Source organism: Mastomys coucha, unplaced genomic scaffold, assembly GCF_008632895.1.
Source record: "Mastomys coucha isolate ucsf_1 unplaced genomic scaffold, UCSF_Mcou_1 pScaffold15, whole genome shotgun sequence".
Classification (NCBI taxonomy): Eukaryota; Metazoa; Chordata; class Mammalia; order Rodentia; family Muridae; genus Mastomys; species Mastomys coucha.
Window position 1 is genome coordinate 31,163,296 of NW_022196897.1, and position 17,977 is coordinate 31,181,272.

A 17,977-nucleotide genomic window follows, 5' to 3' on the forward strand; every position below is an offset into this window, starting at 1 on the left:
TGAATTTGAGTTCCCTAATTCTGAGGTGCCACATGAGCAACTGGAACTGGGACTTTTACCAAGTTCAACCCTCTGAGTTGTCCAGCTCATCTTTAGAGTAAAGGCAGTAGAGTAAGAGCTGTTCCTTCTCTGGGATGATGAAGGAAAGAAGTAGGAGGAAGAGTTGGAGGAGGAAGGGAAGGGATCATTGCCTGCCATAACTAATCGAGCAACATAAAGTAGTAAATGAACAACTGGCTGTCCAATTCCAGGGCTCACTATCTAAACCCAAACTGTAGAGAGAAAAACATGAAAAGTGGAAGAACCAGAAGGCAGAAAAGCATGAAGGCCAAGTTGGAGTTGTTGGAGATGGTAAGGGGTCTCAGGTGCCTTGACCCTTTTTTTTCTGAAAGAAACCTAAGAAAGGTGGCAGGAGAGGTGGCAATGCTGCTACCCTAGATCATTCTGGGTTTTGCCTTCAGGAATAACTAACAACAAGCTACCCAAGAAAGCCACAGAAACAGTCCCAGCTGTCCTGACAATTGACCAAGAAGCAAGAAGAGAGAAGGTCTATGAGTTAGAATGAGAAAAGGCAATTGAGCCTAGATGTTAATAAATTACATGTGGAGAAGCTAGGCGGAACCATACACATTATCTAAGCTAAGGAGCTGTTTTTATGTGACTCAAATACCGAAGTAATTGGGATTGATTTTGAAACACATAAGCTACCCATCCCTAGCTTCAATACTATGTTTGATCTTGCCTACAAAAGAAATTTGGGAAACCTAAACTGTTAAGCCTGTGACAAGGGATGAGTGCATCAACTGACTGAACAATAACTAATGGTCAGCCCTCCCTCACATATGTGTATACATATATACACATATGTGTGGGAAGTATTAAAAAAGAACCCACCAACTCTCTGCGCTCCTGCTTCTCTCAACCTGCCCACTTTCCAGTGGGGCCAGACCAAGCTCCTTATCATATCAAAACTGTCTGGTTAAGGCCACACTGGTTCACGCCCACCACCATCTTCCTTCCCTTCCCCTCCTATGCTCTCCTTCTCTGCAACTCTTAGCTCTGCCTCCCTTTGCCCTGTCTAATTACAGGCCTCCTGCTGCCACAGTGTGATTGGATAGGGAAAATCCTGCAACACACACACACACACACACACACACACACACACACACACACTTGTAACAACAATGAAAAGAGAAGCCACGGATTTGGGAGAGAGCAAGGAAGGAAGGGGTATATAGGAAGGTTTGGATGGAGGAAAGGCAATGGGAAAATGACATTTTATATTACAATCCCCAAATATAAAATAAACAAAATTTAAAAACATCAACAAGTAAGAAAGAAAGGAAGGAAGGGAGGTTGGTATGGAGGGATGAATGGAGAAGCAAAGGAAAGAAGAAGAGGGATGAAGGAAATATCTGTGAGAACAACAAAGGAGGAGCTAGCTTTATAGAAGTAGGAACTAGAGAAGCAGTTACAAGTGGATAGCTCAAGTTCATGAAGAATCCTTGCAAGAGAGTGAGTGGGAAACAAAGTCACTATTCAGCAAGCAGCAGTGCTTCAGCAATTCTAGCCCCAGATTTATCTCCTCCTCATCACTGACATCTTCTACACTTGTTATTTTGGCTCATTTAGGCTAAGGGACAGATGAGGCCTGGACCCCTTTACCACTCTATCCCTCCACATCCCTACTTGTGACACCTGTCATTTCAAACCTGTCAATAGGAGATCTGGCTCTGTAGGGAAGGGGAATCCAAGGACATTCACTGAAATAGGGGCATGAGCAAAATAAGGTGTACTGTTAATTTCCTCAAGCCTCCTAGACTTCTTAGATGTGGAGTCTCTTCAGAATGATGGAGGTCGGGTAAAGGTGTAGGTATGAGAGGGCAAAGCCCTGGCATAAGGCTACCTGAAGCCATAGCTGACGTGTTGAGTTCTAGTGGGCCTGGTTTGAGGTGTTTTAAGTTGTTTAAGCTAGAAAAGACTGAGAGTGGGTAGTGCCACCCTCCTGTCCTCAGCCTCCATGGAGGTGAGAAAAGGGAGCAGTTCTTGTTCTAGTTGCCTATTTTCCTATCCTTTTTCCTTAATCCTTCCACTCCATTTGAAGCCTGGGAGATTTGTCACATCTTCATTTGGATACCAGAACTGTCTTTCCTTTGTCTTTGATTCTAGCTAGGAAATAAGGGAAATATCATTGAAAAAATTATACACTAGAAAATTTCTTATTCCTCATCAATATAAATGGAAGACAAGCAGACTGTGCCCAATAAAGGCCTAAAGGGTATTGTTATTCAAATTGCATTTACCTTTAAAACTGTCAGTGCCACAAGCTAGCTTGTAAGGAATATCTTCTATCCTTAATTATACATGAAACTTGAAGTAATTGAACATTGAACAACAGATTGGCTATGCAAAAATAATACTAGCTGCTTCATACATCTCTTCATATTTTAGAATAAGTGTAAACACAAATGCAACACACCAACACATTTATGCATTGTTATTTAATGAGAGAACCCATTGTATGCCTTTTATTTTTATCTGGTGGGGTGATTAAAAAAATATCATTCTGCATCTTATTTGTATTTGTTCAGGAATGTGTTCAATGAGGTCGTAGAGAATGCCACTACATTACATAGTACCACTGGTTAGTTTTCTATATTCCTTAACCACTGGCTCAATGATTTAACCTTTAAAGAAATTACATCTGAATTACTAGACCTTGGATCACCTCCCATTTCTGCAGTTCTTTGCATATTAATCCTAGAAATTTAAGATCATTTTCTGTATGTTACTTAATCATGTCTGAAGTCTCTTCAAGATTTCAGGCTCCTAAAATTAAAAGGTGCTTTTTCTTTTGGACAATTATTTAGCCAGGCATGTATTTTCCTTGAATATATTGCTGTCAGTACTTTCAAGACTTCTCTATATCCCAAATCTTCAGAGAAGAATGTATAGTGCATATTGAGAGAAAATGCACATATTTTAAGTCATGTTTTTGGTGTGTGGTATGTAGAAATGTGTATATTATGTGTGTGGTGGTGCTTGCATGCATATGTATACCTCAGTGTGAAGACAAGCTGTTGATTTTGGGTCTCTTCTGCTGCTTTCCACTTTGTATTTGAGACAGAGTCTCTTAGTGAACCTGGAGACCACTGATCTGACAAGGCTACATGAAGAGCACGTTCGTATGATACTCTTATCTCTGCCTTTCAAGTTTAGGATTGCAGGTGTGCCCTATCACTGCCAGCTTTTTACATAGGTGCTAGGGATCTGAACACAGGTCCTCATGCTTACAAGCCAGGAAGATGGTTCAGTGGATAAAGCACTTGCCTAAGCATGAAGACAAACATTTGTATTTCCAGAATCCATAAAAATCCAGATGTGGTTGCACACATTTTATAATATCACCCTGCCTGTGGTAGAGTTACAGGAGCGAACAGAGAATTTCCAGAAGTTCAGAGGCCAGCTAGCATGCCTGATGTATGTCACAGTGAACAACAAAGCAAAACATGAAGCTAGATATCCAAGGTTTTCCTCTGAACTCCTCTACATGTGTACAATGGCATGTGCCCTAACATGTGCATAGAAACATGCAGACACATACAACACTCACACATAAACTACACATATACATATACACAACACACACATAACAAATGTTGTTATCACTTCATCTAGTTTGGTTGTAGATAATATACAAGATTTTTTTAAACTTGTGTTAATGAGTAACTATCTCAGGCATTTCTCATTCTTTGTTCTTTAAATCGGGATAGAAGGTATGCAGTGTGATATCAAGTTGAAGGGCAACCTGGTAAGAGATGGACAGAGGAGAAAGTAATTTATAGATGCTTCAAGCCATGCCAGGAGTTAAGCTCTGACCTGCCAGTAAAGTGTGCTGCACTTGATTTCTCTTGCAGCACATGAAGAACAGGTCTGGGTAGGCTCATCTATGCTTCGTTCTCTGGAATCTGTAAATGATGGTCTATTGCTGGTGTGCAATGTCAACAATATTTCTGCATGTTCAATGTACTTCCCCTAAAGGAAATACTGTCAGCCTCTGTTGCATACACAAGTTTTCTGATGAAAAAATAATTTTATTTATCTCAAGGCACTAAATGTTGTCACTTAGTTTTATTATATGTCACCAATTCATATAAAGTTACACAAATATATTCAAAACTTTAGGAAGAATAACCTTGGATGACATTTCTAAAACTATCATTAAGACATTCTCTCATCCGTACTGGATGGGTATGGAGCTAACTCCCAGTGAACATGTAGCAATTTTTTTTCCCAATTGAAAGTGTTTTTCTCAAGCACAAATGGTAACCCCAAAGTTTATGGTTTCTGACCTTCTAGGGCATCAAATCATTCTTGGCTGTCACCAGTTTCAGTGGACATTTGAAGAATTGACTAAATTTCTATTTCCTAAGTTTTCTCTCCCACTGACCTTATTGTCTACTCGTTACAAACCTCTTTTCCTTCTTGATCTCCCCTTTCTTCCTCTCCTTCCTTCCCTCCCCTCCCTTCCTTCCTCCCTTCCTTCCTCCCTTCCTTTCTTCCTTCCTTTCTTTTTTAGATTTTCATTTCAAGGGAGATTGTGTAGCCCAGGCTGGTTTAGAAATCAGAGTCATCTACTCAGCCTCTGAGCGCCTCACTTATGACAAGTGTGTCAACCATACTGAAAAGGGAGTTCCTTTTGTGATGCTTATTTTGTATTTGAATAAGCCATGGTTCAATGTTTTTGAAAGATTATATTTTGATGTACTGCTTTTTAGGTAGTCAGCCTGGCATATGGATGGGCTTAAATCAGGCTTAGCCAGCCAAGCTGCCCTACAGAAGACAGGCTTTTCGTTCTCTGTTTGTTGTTCATTTCTCTGTGTTCTTAAAGCTTCTCTCAATGTGATGTCAGAATGACTAACTCCACGGCTTCCCGTTTCTAGGCTTAATTCTCTCCTCCAAACCCAGGATCATGTATTAATTTGTGTTAGGGACTTAGAGCTCTATAGTCGAGGGATGTTGAAGACTTGCACAAGAGCCTGATGATCTGTTCTTGCTTGTGATGGGAAGCTTAGTGCTTTGCCGGAAGTTTCACATTGTGCTCTGCAGTGTGTTTTCCTTCTCTGTATATCTACAAAATCAAAGAGCATCTCTGGGAAAATGTTAGAGGAAGATTGAAAATGTCAAAATACTCAGTGAGACTGGTTCCATAAACAGTAGTGATGCTCAGTAAAGCTATTTTGAAATAAAAGGATGTTTTCTTGTGAATAACAATTATCATTCAGACATCACATATAAATTGAATTTTGAGAGTATCTATGCTAATTCTATTACCAATTAATAATTGTATTTCTATTGTTAGTTCTGAGGTTTCAATTGTTTAATTGTGTTTAGTAAAACTTCTAATTCCTATACCTTCTCTATGTTCATAGAACTTCAGAGAGAGTTGGCTTTTGTTGTTTTTGTTAAATTATTCATTATCATATGAATGACCTCAATTCAAATGAAAGAATCTAAAGGCTATCATGACACAATTGGTAAAGTCAGCTTTGTTGCTTGAAAAGGCTGACATCTAGTGGTTAAAGATGTTATTTCAAATAAATAAATCTCATTCTTTTAACAAACATATATATTTGTTTTAATCACAGTGCTATGTACATTGCAGCAGTCTGATAATGAATGCTTCCAAAAAGATAAAGAACAAAATGTGAGTAGGAGTAAGGTAGGGTAATTTCAGGTGTATGGTGAATTTCAGGTAAATTTTAGATGTTCATTATGGATGTGGGAAGAACAGCCATGCAGAAATGAGTGGTCCATCTGGTGTCGAATAAATCCTTGAAAATTAAGTGCATTCGACGAAGTTAGTATTTGCTATATAATTTTGGAACGTTTTTGATGTAATGACTATATTAAACTGATTCATTATATCTATACCAAGAATTTTTCTCATTTGTTGTTGTTAGAAGGTGCTTGTTGGATGTTATCTATAGCTAATAGGATATTTCTAAGTTCTTTTTTGTGGATGAGGAGACTATTACAGGGCAGAGGCAATCTACTCTGAAAAGATCAGAGCTCAAGCAATCTCACCTTCTTGTCCATCAAATCTTCTCTCTCTACAATTTTAACGTAGCCCACACTTAAGAATTATGATATATCATGACTAGCTAGGAATAAATTACATATTGAGAATCGCTCAACAGATACTTATGAGGGACTGCTGCTCAATCTACAAAGTTAACAACTGCCCTAAAATATGGGACTATATTTAATTGAATATTTATTTTAATTGAAATTCTTTGAGAATTTCAAATGTAAGTATTGTATTTACATCACTGCCGTCCCTTCCTTTGCTTCTCCAACTCTTCTCGTGTCTCCCTCTTTCTTTTCAAGCTCATGACCTCTCCTTCCATCATGATTGTTTCATATATACACATATGGTACATAAACATACCTTGCTGAGTCCATTTAGTGTTGCTTATATGTGTGTGCTTAGGACCGACCACTCAGGATTGGATAACCTATCAGGGGGTTTATCCCAAGAGAAGATTGATTCTTCCTCTCTCAGCAACCTTTAATTATCTATGGTTCTATATCGCATGGACCTTGCCATCCATCTTCCTCCACCATCCACATGGACATGTCATTGGGGTTGACATTATGCACATCTTGCTCTAAAGGTGGTATATCAAATTGAGGTTTGGCTCCACACTCTCAGTTATTCTTTCCATTTTGATCAGTTGTGACTCTTATAACGATCTATGTCTATGAAAAGGAGAAGCTTCTTTCATGAGAGGTCAAGAGTTACTCTTTTCTGAAAGTATAAGGAAGATAAATCTCGAGAATGCCATTAGGAATTGTATTGGTTTAGGACAGTGCCAGTTGCACATTATCCCCTAATTCATGACCTGACTAGCTGCCAGTAGCTGGCTAGGTTTACAGTATCCATTATGATTTCCCTCCCATCGAGTGGACCTTAAATCTATGTAGATGAATGCTGGTTATTCCCAAAGTATAAGTGTCAATATGATGCCTTTTGGAATATCTTGCTATTCTGGTTATTGTTGTAGCTCATAGGCTTTACAGATGGCCTGGAATTTTGGTTTCTTCCTGTCTTGGGAGTGTACATAGCAATTTTAGCTGCTATGACAGTTAGTCCTTATGTAGGGAGTTTCTGTTTCCATTCCAGCTTCAGTCCTTTAAGTACTGCGTCTGAAGTGGTTTCTTCAGCAGTGGGTCTTACTTTCAAGTTCTGGAAGAAAACTTAGGACAGAACCTAAACCAAAATTGTTTGGAAGGTCTCTTGAATTCCCCTGTCCAAAAACTTGGTCTAACTGCTTCTAAGGGGGATACATTGTCACTCCAATTTGTATAACTTCATTTAGTATATATGTACATAGTATATATATCTTTCTAAGTAAATATAAAATAATATGAAAGTAGTACTTTAAATTTCAAAGGCCTAGCAATCACAATATGTGACAAACAGCGCTCAAATGGCCTTGACTTTGTGTTAGCTTTACAAATGTCAACCATTATATTTCATGTGGTTCAGCATGATGTTTGTCCCTTTGATTTAAGAACTTCAATATGTGAGAATATTTTTTTTTTCTGGACTCCTTAGACTGCAATTCAATATTCAGCCCCAACCTGCTTTAATAAAAATGGATATTCAGCTTTAAGAATTGCAGAGGGTTGGATTGCAGAAAGATGAATTCTGTTCACATTTTTAAAGTGATTCAGTGAGACTATTGTACTTAGTGTTGTGGCTGCCCACTTGCAACAGGTTCAGAATATCTTCAAATATTCCCATTATGTAAATTTTGACTTCCATTGTGTAAATTTTGACTTCCATTGGTGATAGTTTGTGGACATTTTAAGAGGCCAAGAATGATGCCTATTGATCAAATATTTTTCTCTAATTTTTATTCATACAAACACATTTTTTGGAACCACTTAGAGTCCTTTGATTGAAATTTTAAAGTAGAGATGACATTCTGAAACCCTATGAAGGGGTTTTGTCCTAGTTATTGTTACAAGTAGTGTGTGACTTTAAAAGATTTTGGCTAAGCCAGGCATTGCTGGCACATGCCTTTAATCCTAGCACTTAGGAGGCAGAGGAAGGCAGATTTCTGAGTTCGAGGCCAGCCTGGTCTACAGCATGAGTTCCAGGACAGCCAGGGCTATACAGAGAAGCCCTGTCTCAAAAAAACAAAACAAAACAAAACAAAAAAAGATTCTGACTAAATTTAGTGAGAGGCTAAAACAAACTTCAGATCTCAAATACAGGATATTGTTGTTTTTGTCCCTTATTATGCACATAAAATAATTCTCAGGTAAGTCCAATACAGAATAAACATGTGCATCAAAATGTCTCACCAAAAGACATTAAAGATTATAAGCTTATACCATGTTTCATACAAGTGATATTTGTCGAAAGAAGCTTATGCAAATTTGTTCTGTGGATTTTATATTTTCCATACCCACATACATCTAGAGGCATGTCCCAAACTGTATCTAAAATGTAAACTTCGGTTTAGTTTCTTAGTGATCTCATCTGTCTCTCCTGCAAAATACCTCCTTGTGTAAATGCTCTTAGTACAAGGATTCTATAGATTGCAGAGGAAAGTACTTGCCTAGGAATAGCTAAACTATGGTAATAATTTTAATTACACATTTGTTTAAGAAAAAAATTTATTGCTAGTCACCATTGTCAACAAATTTCAAATTGTGAAAGTTCCATATTATCTAAGCATTATCCAGTATCCAACACAATACAGAGTAACAAAGATTTTCCTACCAGAAAAAAATGTTTATGGGTCAAACATCCACTTATGAAATTGGTCCCTACTTGAAAAACCTTCATCAACTAAATTGACATCCAATTCTGTCAGTTACTTTGTGTAGTCTCACATTATAAATAAGAGTTAATATAGTAGAAGTATAATGAACATTCATTATAAAGTAAGATATTTCCAGAGTTCACAGTATAAGTGAAGTTGAAAAACTGTTGATTCATGATATGCAATGGTATACCATAGTTAGAATTTTCAGAATAGATAGTTGATGAAATCTGACAAGGATTTTAAATCAAATAGCTGAAATGTTAAAGATTTTAGAGAAAAATAAACTGTTAAAAACATCTCTAAGATTTTATAGAAAAAGTTATCCCTTATATGAATGGGATTATATTTTGTCACCATAACTTTGCTCTAAAATGCAGATCCAAATCAAACAATGGATTTATTGTTTCTTCTTTTTAAAAATTGTATTATGTGGCTGGAGAAATAACTCTGCAGCGAAAGAGCCTGGGCTACTGTTTCAGGGATCAGGATTCGAATCCTAGCACACACACAGTGCTTCACATTTGTCTTCTAATGCAATCTCTCACCATATTCTGGTCTGATGTCACTAGGCATGCATGTGACACACAGACTACAAGCATAAAAGCCACGTATATGTATAAAAATAAATAGCAAAATAATCATTTTAAATGTTATCATTTTAATTTCAAATTTATCAGGTTATGAATGTAAATCTTTTACTATCTCAACCTCATATCACTTTTTACTTACTTATTTTTGCTCTATGTGTATGAGCATTTGTCTTTGCAGCTGAGTGTCTAGTACCTGCAGAAGCCAAAAGATGGTGCCACATCATCTGGAACTGAAGCTATATATGGCTGTAAGCTGTTGTGTGGATGCTGGGAACCGAACATCAGTCCTCTGCAAGAGCAGCCAGTATTCTTAACTGCTGAGTCATGTTTCTGTTCTCTCTCTCTCTCTCTCTCTCTCTCTCTCTCTCTCTCTCTCTCTCTCTCTCTCTCTCCTGTTCTCCCTACACTTAATCCACCCCACTCCCTACTTCCCTCCCCACCCCCTCTTCCACCCAATTCCTTCCCTACATCTACCTAGGATAGAATGAGTGTTTTCTTTTTCCACATGCTTGCAAGCAGAAGCTGTCACTTTTTTATTGATCCTAGCCATTTGACAGGTGTAAGATGGAATCTCAAAGTATTTTAGATTTGAATATTCTGAAGACTAAGGATGTTAAAATGTCCTTAAGTGTTTCTCAGCCATTTGAGCTTCCTATGTTGAGTATTCTCTATTTAGGTCTGTACCCCATCTTTAATTGGATTGTTTGGGTGTTTTTTTTCTATATCTAGTTCTTCTTAAGTTCTTTATATATCGTGGATATTAACCCACTATTATATGTGTAGTTGGTGAAAATCTTTTCTCATTCTGCAGACTGCCCATTTATCTAAAAACAGAATTTTTTTTTAGATTGTTGAGGGCTCATTTATTAATTATTAATCTTAGTGACTGTCCTAACAGTATTCTCTTGAGAAAGGTATCTAATGTGCCAGTGAGTTCAAAGATATTCTCCTACATTCTCTTCTCCTGGGTTCAGTGTATCTGGCTTCATGTTGACATCTAGAGCCATTTGAAGTTGAGATTAGTACTGGGTGATAAGTACGTATTTGCATTCTTTTGCATGCAGCCATCCAGTTTGACCAGTGCCAGTTACTGAAGATGCTATCTTGTTTTTCCAGTGTGTATTTCTTGCTTCTTTATTAAAAAAAACAATCTAATGTGTGCATGCCGGATGCTGTTTTTATTGTTATAGCTCTGTAGTGCAGTTTGAAATCTGGGGTGGTGATAACTCCTGCAGTTCTTTTATTATTTAGCATTGCGCTTTTTTTTTTTTTTAATGTATGCTGGTTCTTTTGTGTTTCCATATGAAGCTGAAAATTGTCCTTTCAAGATGTGTGAAGAATTGTGTTGGATTTTTAATGGGAATTGTATTGATCTGGAGATTGCTGCAAAAACCTCTTTTGAAATGTAAACATCCTTCCTCTACAGTCTAGGCTGGTGCTGAACTTGTGGTCCTACTACCTCAACTTCCCAAGTGCTAGCATTCTTGGTGTTTACAATTTTGAAGAGTCCCCAGGAAACTAAAACTACTTTCTGATGGAAATTTTAAAAAATGTTACAATTTTTTAACAACATAAACATAACATATACTTATTGTTTATGGGCAACATAAACAATCATATACTTGATTTAAATGACAGACAACAGTAAGTTATAATCTGTGTCCCAAAGCAACTTGTAATTGCTGGCTGATTTTTTCATAGAAGTAAAATTACATGTGACTAACTCAAGGTTTCTTGGTGTAAGCTCAGACCAGGAGAGGGAGACCTTATAGCTGCAATTTCTCTGTCAAATGGAGTACAATATTAACTAAGTGATTAGTTTTATTCTTTTACTTTGAAACCTGAAATTGTTGTCTATAAGAGAGATTCACTCCACAAATTCCATCCATAAGGAGGTATAAAAAGAAGAAGAAATTGCTTAAATGACATTTCTTAAGGTTGTTTCAAGGAACCTCTTTCTTTTTATTCCCTTCCCGGTGCTTTCATGGAAATGTTATTGGCTTAACATTTTAAACCTGCCTCAGTATCATCAGATTGCCCTTTATCCCCATTCTATAATATTTCATAAATTATAAACAATAGTATAATGGGAATTATTTTAAGCTTTCAGTTCTGAAGCCGCATGGAACAAGTTAGTTACATCTGTATTCAAACTTAGTCCTCAAGTTGTAAGTGTGTGGGGTCTGAAAGCAGACAAGTCTCTTTCATTTATGCAATCATGATAAACAACTCATTCTGTTTTCATGTATAAATTATTAAGATTTAAGATCAACCATTGTGAAATTACTATTCTTATCAATTGGCAAAGTGTATGTCGCATGTAAGTATATCTTTGAAGTATATGTGTGTTTGTGTGTGTTTGTGTGTGTTTGTATGTGTCAGTGTGACTGGGGGAGGGTCAGGGGGAAGGAAAGGACAGGGTTCACCCAAAAAATCAGAGACCAGTCAGTATCTGGTATTTACCTTCCAAGTTGCATCCCACCACATTAACTACCCATGTACTCCTCTCTCTCTCTCTCTCTCTCTCTCTCTCTCTCTCTCTCTCTCTCTCTCTCTCTCTGCCTCTTTCTCCCTCTCTCTCTTTCCCTCTCTCCCTCTCTCTTTCAAAAAGAATACATAAATAAAAACACAAATCAAATAAGACAAAAAATAAACAAAATAAAAAACCACAACAAAAAAGGAATGCACAAAAAATAGTATAGATTCCATTTTGTGTTGACTGTTTCTGGACATGTGGCTTTTGTGAGTATGTGGTCAATATACCCAGTGACACTCCAATGAAGAAAATGATTTTTCCATGAGCCGTTTATTCAGTTACCTATGGTTACTTTTTGTAGGGTTGAGGCCTGTGGACTTTCCCCTATCCACTCAGACGTGACTCTGTCGTGTCCATTGGTGTTGTACTTGTTTGGACAGTCATCCTGATGAGATTTTGTAGCTGTAGCTGCTGACATTACTAGTAGACACAATCGCTCAGCAAACCCATTGATCTGGCTCTTATAATCTTTCCATTCCATTTCTCACAATGTTCCCTAAGCTTTAGGTGCAGGCAATATCAGTCTGTATAGCTGTGCCCATTTGGTTTGAGGTCTATAATGTTTCATTTCGATTGATTGTGGTTTTCTGTGTGGTCTCCATCTGTTGAAAAAAAGAGGTTTCCTTGATGAGAAGTGAAGACTACACTGACATGTGGCTGTGATGACAAGTAGATTGTTGTTAGAGATTCTGTGAGTTGTGAGTTAGTGGCTGTAGATTCCCTTCAATAGCCAGGATCTCACTAGCACTGAGTAGTGAGCTAGGTTTGCCGTACCAGCCGCTGCTTTCCACTCAGTAACATATCAGATTTGTATATGTGTGTTCACTTTCTGAACTTAGCTTATTATTCTTGTGCAGCAAGTACTTTACTCACTTAACCTTCTCCCCAGGCCCATCAGTTTTTATTGTGTGAAATTTTCAAATAACTTTCCCATATGGTAAATTTAAGGTGTTACCATAAAAATAACTTATTTGTACTGAGGTGTGATCACAATTAAAAATAAATTTGGTTAATCATCTTGTTTTCTTTCTACTCAGGAAATAAATAATACCAGCTGTTAAAGGAAGCCAAGTAGTAATTATCCGCATTATAAGATCCTTAAGGCTCTTCTTGCTAACACATCAGTCTTCACTGGTAATGATGATAGAATCATTAATTTGGAAATGATCAAGTCCTTTGAAACTTCAAGTTTTACTTTATCCTCTAATACTGTAGTCTAGGGTCTCAGAAGGCACACGGGTCAATGAACCTTTCAGACTTAAAAAAGTAAATCTTGTCAAAGATCTTCAGCATTCTGTGTTAATTATTTCAAGTTCCACACAGAAAGTGACCTTTGAAATCTGCAGGGTTTTTTTCTTAAAATTTTAGACAGCATTATCTCGAAATTGTATGCATTCTCCAGCTCTGTAGAACTGCCAAAGGAGCTGGGGTAGAAGTCTGCTGTGAGGATACACACACCTGGTATGTAGGCAGCTTGGGAAATTGCCTCATCTCTCACAGGCCCAGGACATCCTGACGTATTCAAGAACCTCTGAATGTAGTTCTGGAAAGAAATGACTGACCTACAGGGTCTAGTTTTTCTTTGCCTGTTTGTTTTGTCAGAAGAAGGAATTTGCTTGGGTGGAAACTACACATTTACCTGCCATTCTTATGACTATACAGAGATGGTTTGGTTTGCATATCATTTTCTGTTTCAATTAGCTTTGGCTGATGTCTCAAAAGACTTAACACAGCAATTTGGGTAGAAAATAGCATGTGACACATTTTTCTTTTTTTTCAAGTAAGGGGTTTGTGGTCCTAGTAAGATTTCATCATACTTCATTCAATGTGATTGAAAAATTGATTGTAAATTGATACTTCTTAATTCTGAGTTATTTGAGAAGGGACATTACACTCTTAAATTCTCCTTCGTAATCCAGAGTGCCCCCCAAAATTAACGTATGGCTCTTTCTTTATTCCTACCATAATAGACAACCCGAGTTTAGCATATGGAGGCATTTATACTTTGCAAATTATTCTGAAGGGGTGTGATTTGCAAAATGCTGACAAATTAAATATGCATTTCCATATGCTTCTAAAAAAGATCAAATATATCTGTGAAAGCTATCTACATAAATCCTTCATGAGTTTGGTTTAACACTGATGCCCAAAATTTGCGTACTTTCTAAAGTCCCAGGCTGAGATGTCTTTTTCCTGTTCTTGTACTCAGCACATCAATGATATTACAAAGGATTACAAAGCAATATTTCAAGATGATGAGATACTTCAAAAATGTACATTAAAAAAAAGAAATTCAAAGACTTTTTACCAATAATGTTTTATTCCAATATATTGACTCAGTTCTTAAGAAGAACAACATAATAATCTAAAACTTCGGTAAACAATAATTTTCATTAAAATTTAATCAATTTAGGAGATGTGTTTGTATGAATGTGCTTATCATATTGCTAGCTCACTGGACACATTTGAATAAGGCTCTTGCATATTGAGATTTGAAGAAGTAACTGAACACATGATAGATCCAAGCAAATCATCTCTATTTATACATGGAGGGGCAAAGCCAAGGAGGGAGATGAGTTGAGCTCAACACTAACTTGTCAAGGTGTTTTCCAGAGAAGTGTTAAACAGCTGACGTAGAACTGAGCACAGAAATAGTGAGGAGGTGAATAACTTCAAACAGAAGAAATTGATGAAGACCTCAATGCCTTGCCATATCAATTCTGATACCAAGGCTCCTTGGGGATAAGACTGTTAGTACCAGAAGCAGAACCAGAATTTATAGCCTCAAACAAGCTATGTGGCATCTTCACAGGAAGAATCTTCTTTGTGTTCAGACTCTCAAGCCAGACTCTGTTTCTGTCACACAACCAGACTTTCACTTTTGGGCCAATATGCTGATTAGCTAATGACTAGATTTAGACATTCCTTGTTCTTTCTCTAGTTGTTGAATTTGTATTTCTTTGTTTTTTATTGTGTGCTTTACTTTTTCAACCATTGCTCTTCCTTATCCCTCTAAGTGAACTGACCTCTTCTTGTGCCTGAGCTCCTGTTAATGCTGAGATGCATTGTCTACTTGAAATGTAACAAAAGAATGCCTCTTTCCCCTGTTTCTCCTTACTCTACCTGTTAATTTAGCAAAGCAAGGTCTGCTTTAACACTGTGGCCAAAGAACATGATCACATGATGTATATAGCTACCAGAGCAGGCTCAAAGGTTACCCAAAAAACTTCACATGCCAGAACACAGAGTTCTAGTATATTCTAGCTGAGGTTATTTGCATTTGTTCATCCAAATTGGATTGTATGTCTTTGGGGAGCTTGCAAGAAACGCTGTGGCTGATGACACATGACTAGGTCTTACAACAATCAAGAATGGTGATCTAACTATCTACAATTGTTTGTGAATAGAAGTTATGGTCACTGAACATGAAAAAAGAATGTTAACTTATGATTTTAAATAAATGTGTCGACATTAAAAATACTTTTGTACATCAACTACATACCAAGCAAAATGTAAGTCATATGGAATGTACCAATAAATAAAGTCTTGCTTATATCCATCAAGTTTGTGCTTCTGCCAGAGAATAGACTATCCACATAATATAGAGAAATTTCAAATATGTTAAAAATGAACAAATCTTACAGTATATGTTAAAAATATAAAATAGGTTTATGGACACATATTTTGTGGGAACTTTAGTATGTGTAGTTTTGAAAAGGCCTTTATAAAAACCCATCCTGAGGACTAAAGAATACAAATGTGGATGAAGTTCTTTTGAGTTGCAAGCAGAGGAAAATCTTTATCCAAGACTATGAGATAGGAGCAGAGCTTTGGTATTGTGGGAAAGCAAGGATGGTCTTCGTAAATTAGATGAGCTGAGAATAAATGGAAACAATTAGACAGATAAAGGTCATTGAATTTCTCAGTCCTTTGTTCTAAATCTTTGGATCAGTTGCCAATTTTTGTCAGAAAATACCATGTGTTAAAATGATCACTAAGTTGGATTCTTGGGGATAGGATGAAAGAAGCAAAGGGGTGGACTTTTGAGGTCCTCCTGGGAAGCTGCCCCAGTGACCAGCCTGTGTATTGTCATAATTCAAAGAGGATAGTGGAGGAGATCATGAAGGGTGCCAGACTTTCAGATCTAAGCATCCAGGTAGATAGAAGCTTTCATGAATAATTCAAGAATAAAGACATACTTTCCTCAGGAGAAAGAACAAATAATGGGTGGTTCTGATGAGCAAAGTTTCTGAAAAGCTTGTAGTTCAGGGTTTAGGGGGTTGCATTAGCCTGATTCTGGCTTCTGCAGTAGTCTCCAGAACTGTAGTCCTGTTCAGGGCCTGGGTTAAAGCTGTGGGGCTTGCTACAAAACTGAAGACAAGGAGAGTATTCCCACAGTTAACCTAGTATGCCTGGTCAAAGACACAGATATCAAGTTCCCGGAAGATATCTACCTGTTCTCTTTGCCATCAAAGTGTATGAGGTTGTTGGCTTACTCTTGGATGCATCCTTTAAGGAAGAAGGTTTGAAGATCATGCCAGTGCAGAAGCAGACTTAGCTAGCCAGTGGACTTGTTGCCAATGTTCTATGCTTTGTCATTTTGCATAGCATCCTCCAGTGCTACCACCAATGACAGCATTTTTATGTGGCTGAGGTCATTCCATTGCGTATATATGCTGAAGGCTCTTGGCACATTCATCCACAAATGGGCATCTCAGTTATGCTTGTTTTGGTTGTTATGAATAGCCTGCAACTAATGAAGCATTCTCTTTCTATGTAAATATTAGGTCAAGCTGCCAACCATTTTCTACAAATATAAGAATACATAAAAGGTTTTTTCAGTTGGTATGTCTCTGATTATTCTTCAAACAAAACAGCCTTTGTGAAACTTCTCACTCCATGAAACTTGATTTATTCCTGTGTGGAGTATGTATGTATGTATGTATGTATGTATGTGTGCACGTATGTATGTATATTAATATATTTGCACTTCAGATACAAAAAATCTGGACTGACAGACATTTTAACACATTTCCAAGTAGTTTTTACAAATTTTATTTCATTTAGGAATAAGCAGTTATGGTGTATCACATCTATAGTTTTCTCTTGTTTTTTTTTTCAACACTATTCCACATTTTTCAAGTCAGTACATTTTAAAAGTCATAAAAGTAGTAAGAAAATTGTATTGAGCTTTAAATTGTGACGGGGAAACATGTAAGGAGAAGTTATGAAAACCACAAAACATAAATTCTGAATTTTTGCTCTTAAGATGTATGGTTAAAAGGCATTATGAATTTAAATTTTTATGATATTTATTCTCTATTGGGATCTGACTTTATCATATTTTGGACATTGTTCCAAGAGCGACTAAGTTTTTTTATTAGATATTTTCTTTATTTACATTTCAAATGATATCGTCTTTAAATCTAATACCCTTTCATGATAAAAGTCTTGGGAAGATCAGGAATTCAAGTTCCATATCTAAACATAGTAAAAGCAATATACAGCAGACCAGTAGCCAACATCAAAGTAAATGGAGAGAAACTTGAATCAATCTCACTAAAATCAGGGACTAGACAAGGCTGCCCACTCTCTCCCTACCTATTCAATATTGTACTTGAAATCCTAGCCAGAGCAATTAGACAACAAAAGGAGATCAAAGGGATACAAATTGGAAAGAAAGAAGTCAAATTATCACTATTTGCAGATGATATGATAGTATACTTAAGTGACCCCAAAAATTCCACCAGAGAACTTTTAATTAAACCTGATAAGCAATTTCAGCAAAGTAAATGGATATAAAATTAACTCAAGAAAGTCAGTGGCCTTCCTCTACCCAAAGGATAAAGAGGCTGAGAAAGAAATTAAGGAAACATCACCCTTCACAATAGTCACAACTGAGTTTTTATAATAAGCTACAAATACAAATGCTTGCTTTGCTTGGTTTCAGGGAGGTTTGGGGGGAAGGAAGATTAGAGTGGTAAAGGACCATAATTTAGTAAGTTAGA

The 17,977-nt window shown here is 36.9% G+C and overlaps 1 protein-coding gene across 3 annotated transcripts in view; it reads left to right on the plus strand.

The window, feature by feature from the left end:
* The window catches only part of Kynu (kynureninase), a 128,646-nt gene that overhangs the window by 79,309 nt on the left and 31,360 nt on the right, over positions 1-17,977 (plus strand). Inside the window, exon 11 of one of the 3 annotated variants that reach the window (XM_031370148.1) lies at positions 252-1,086. The exons of the other annotated variants lie outside the window; for them this stretch is intronic. Within the exon in view, the coding sequence (XP_031226008.1) occupies positions 252-438 (187 nt within the window). The 3' untranslated portion in view covers positions 439-1,086. Of the gene's footprint in view, positions 1-251; positions 1,087-17,977 lie in introns of those variants that run through there. 3 annotated transcript variants of the gene reach the window in all.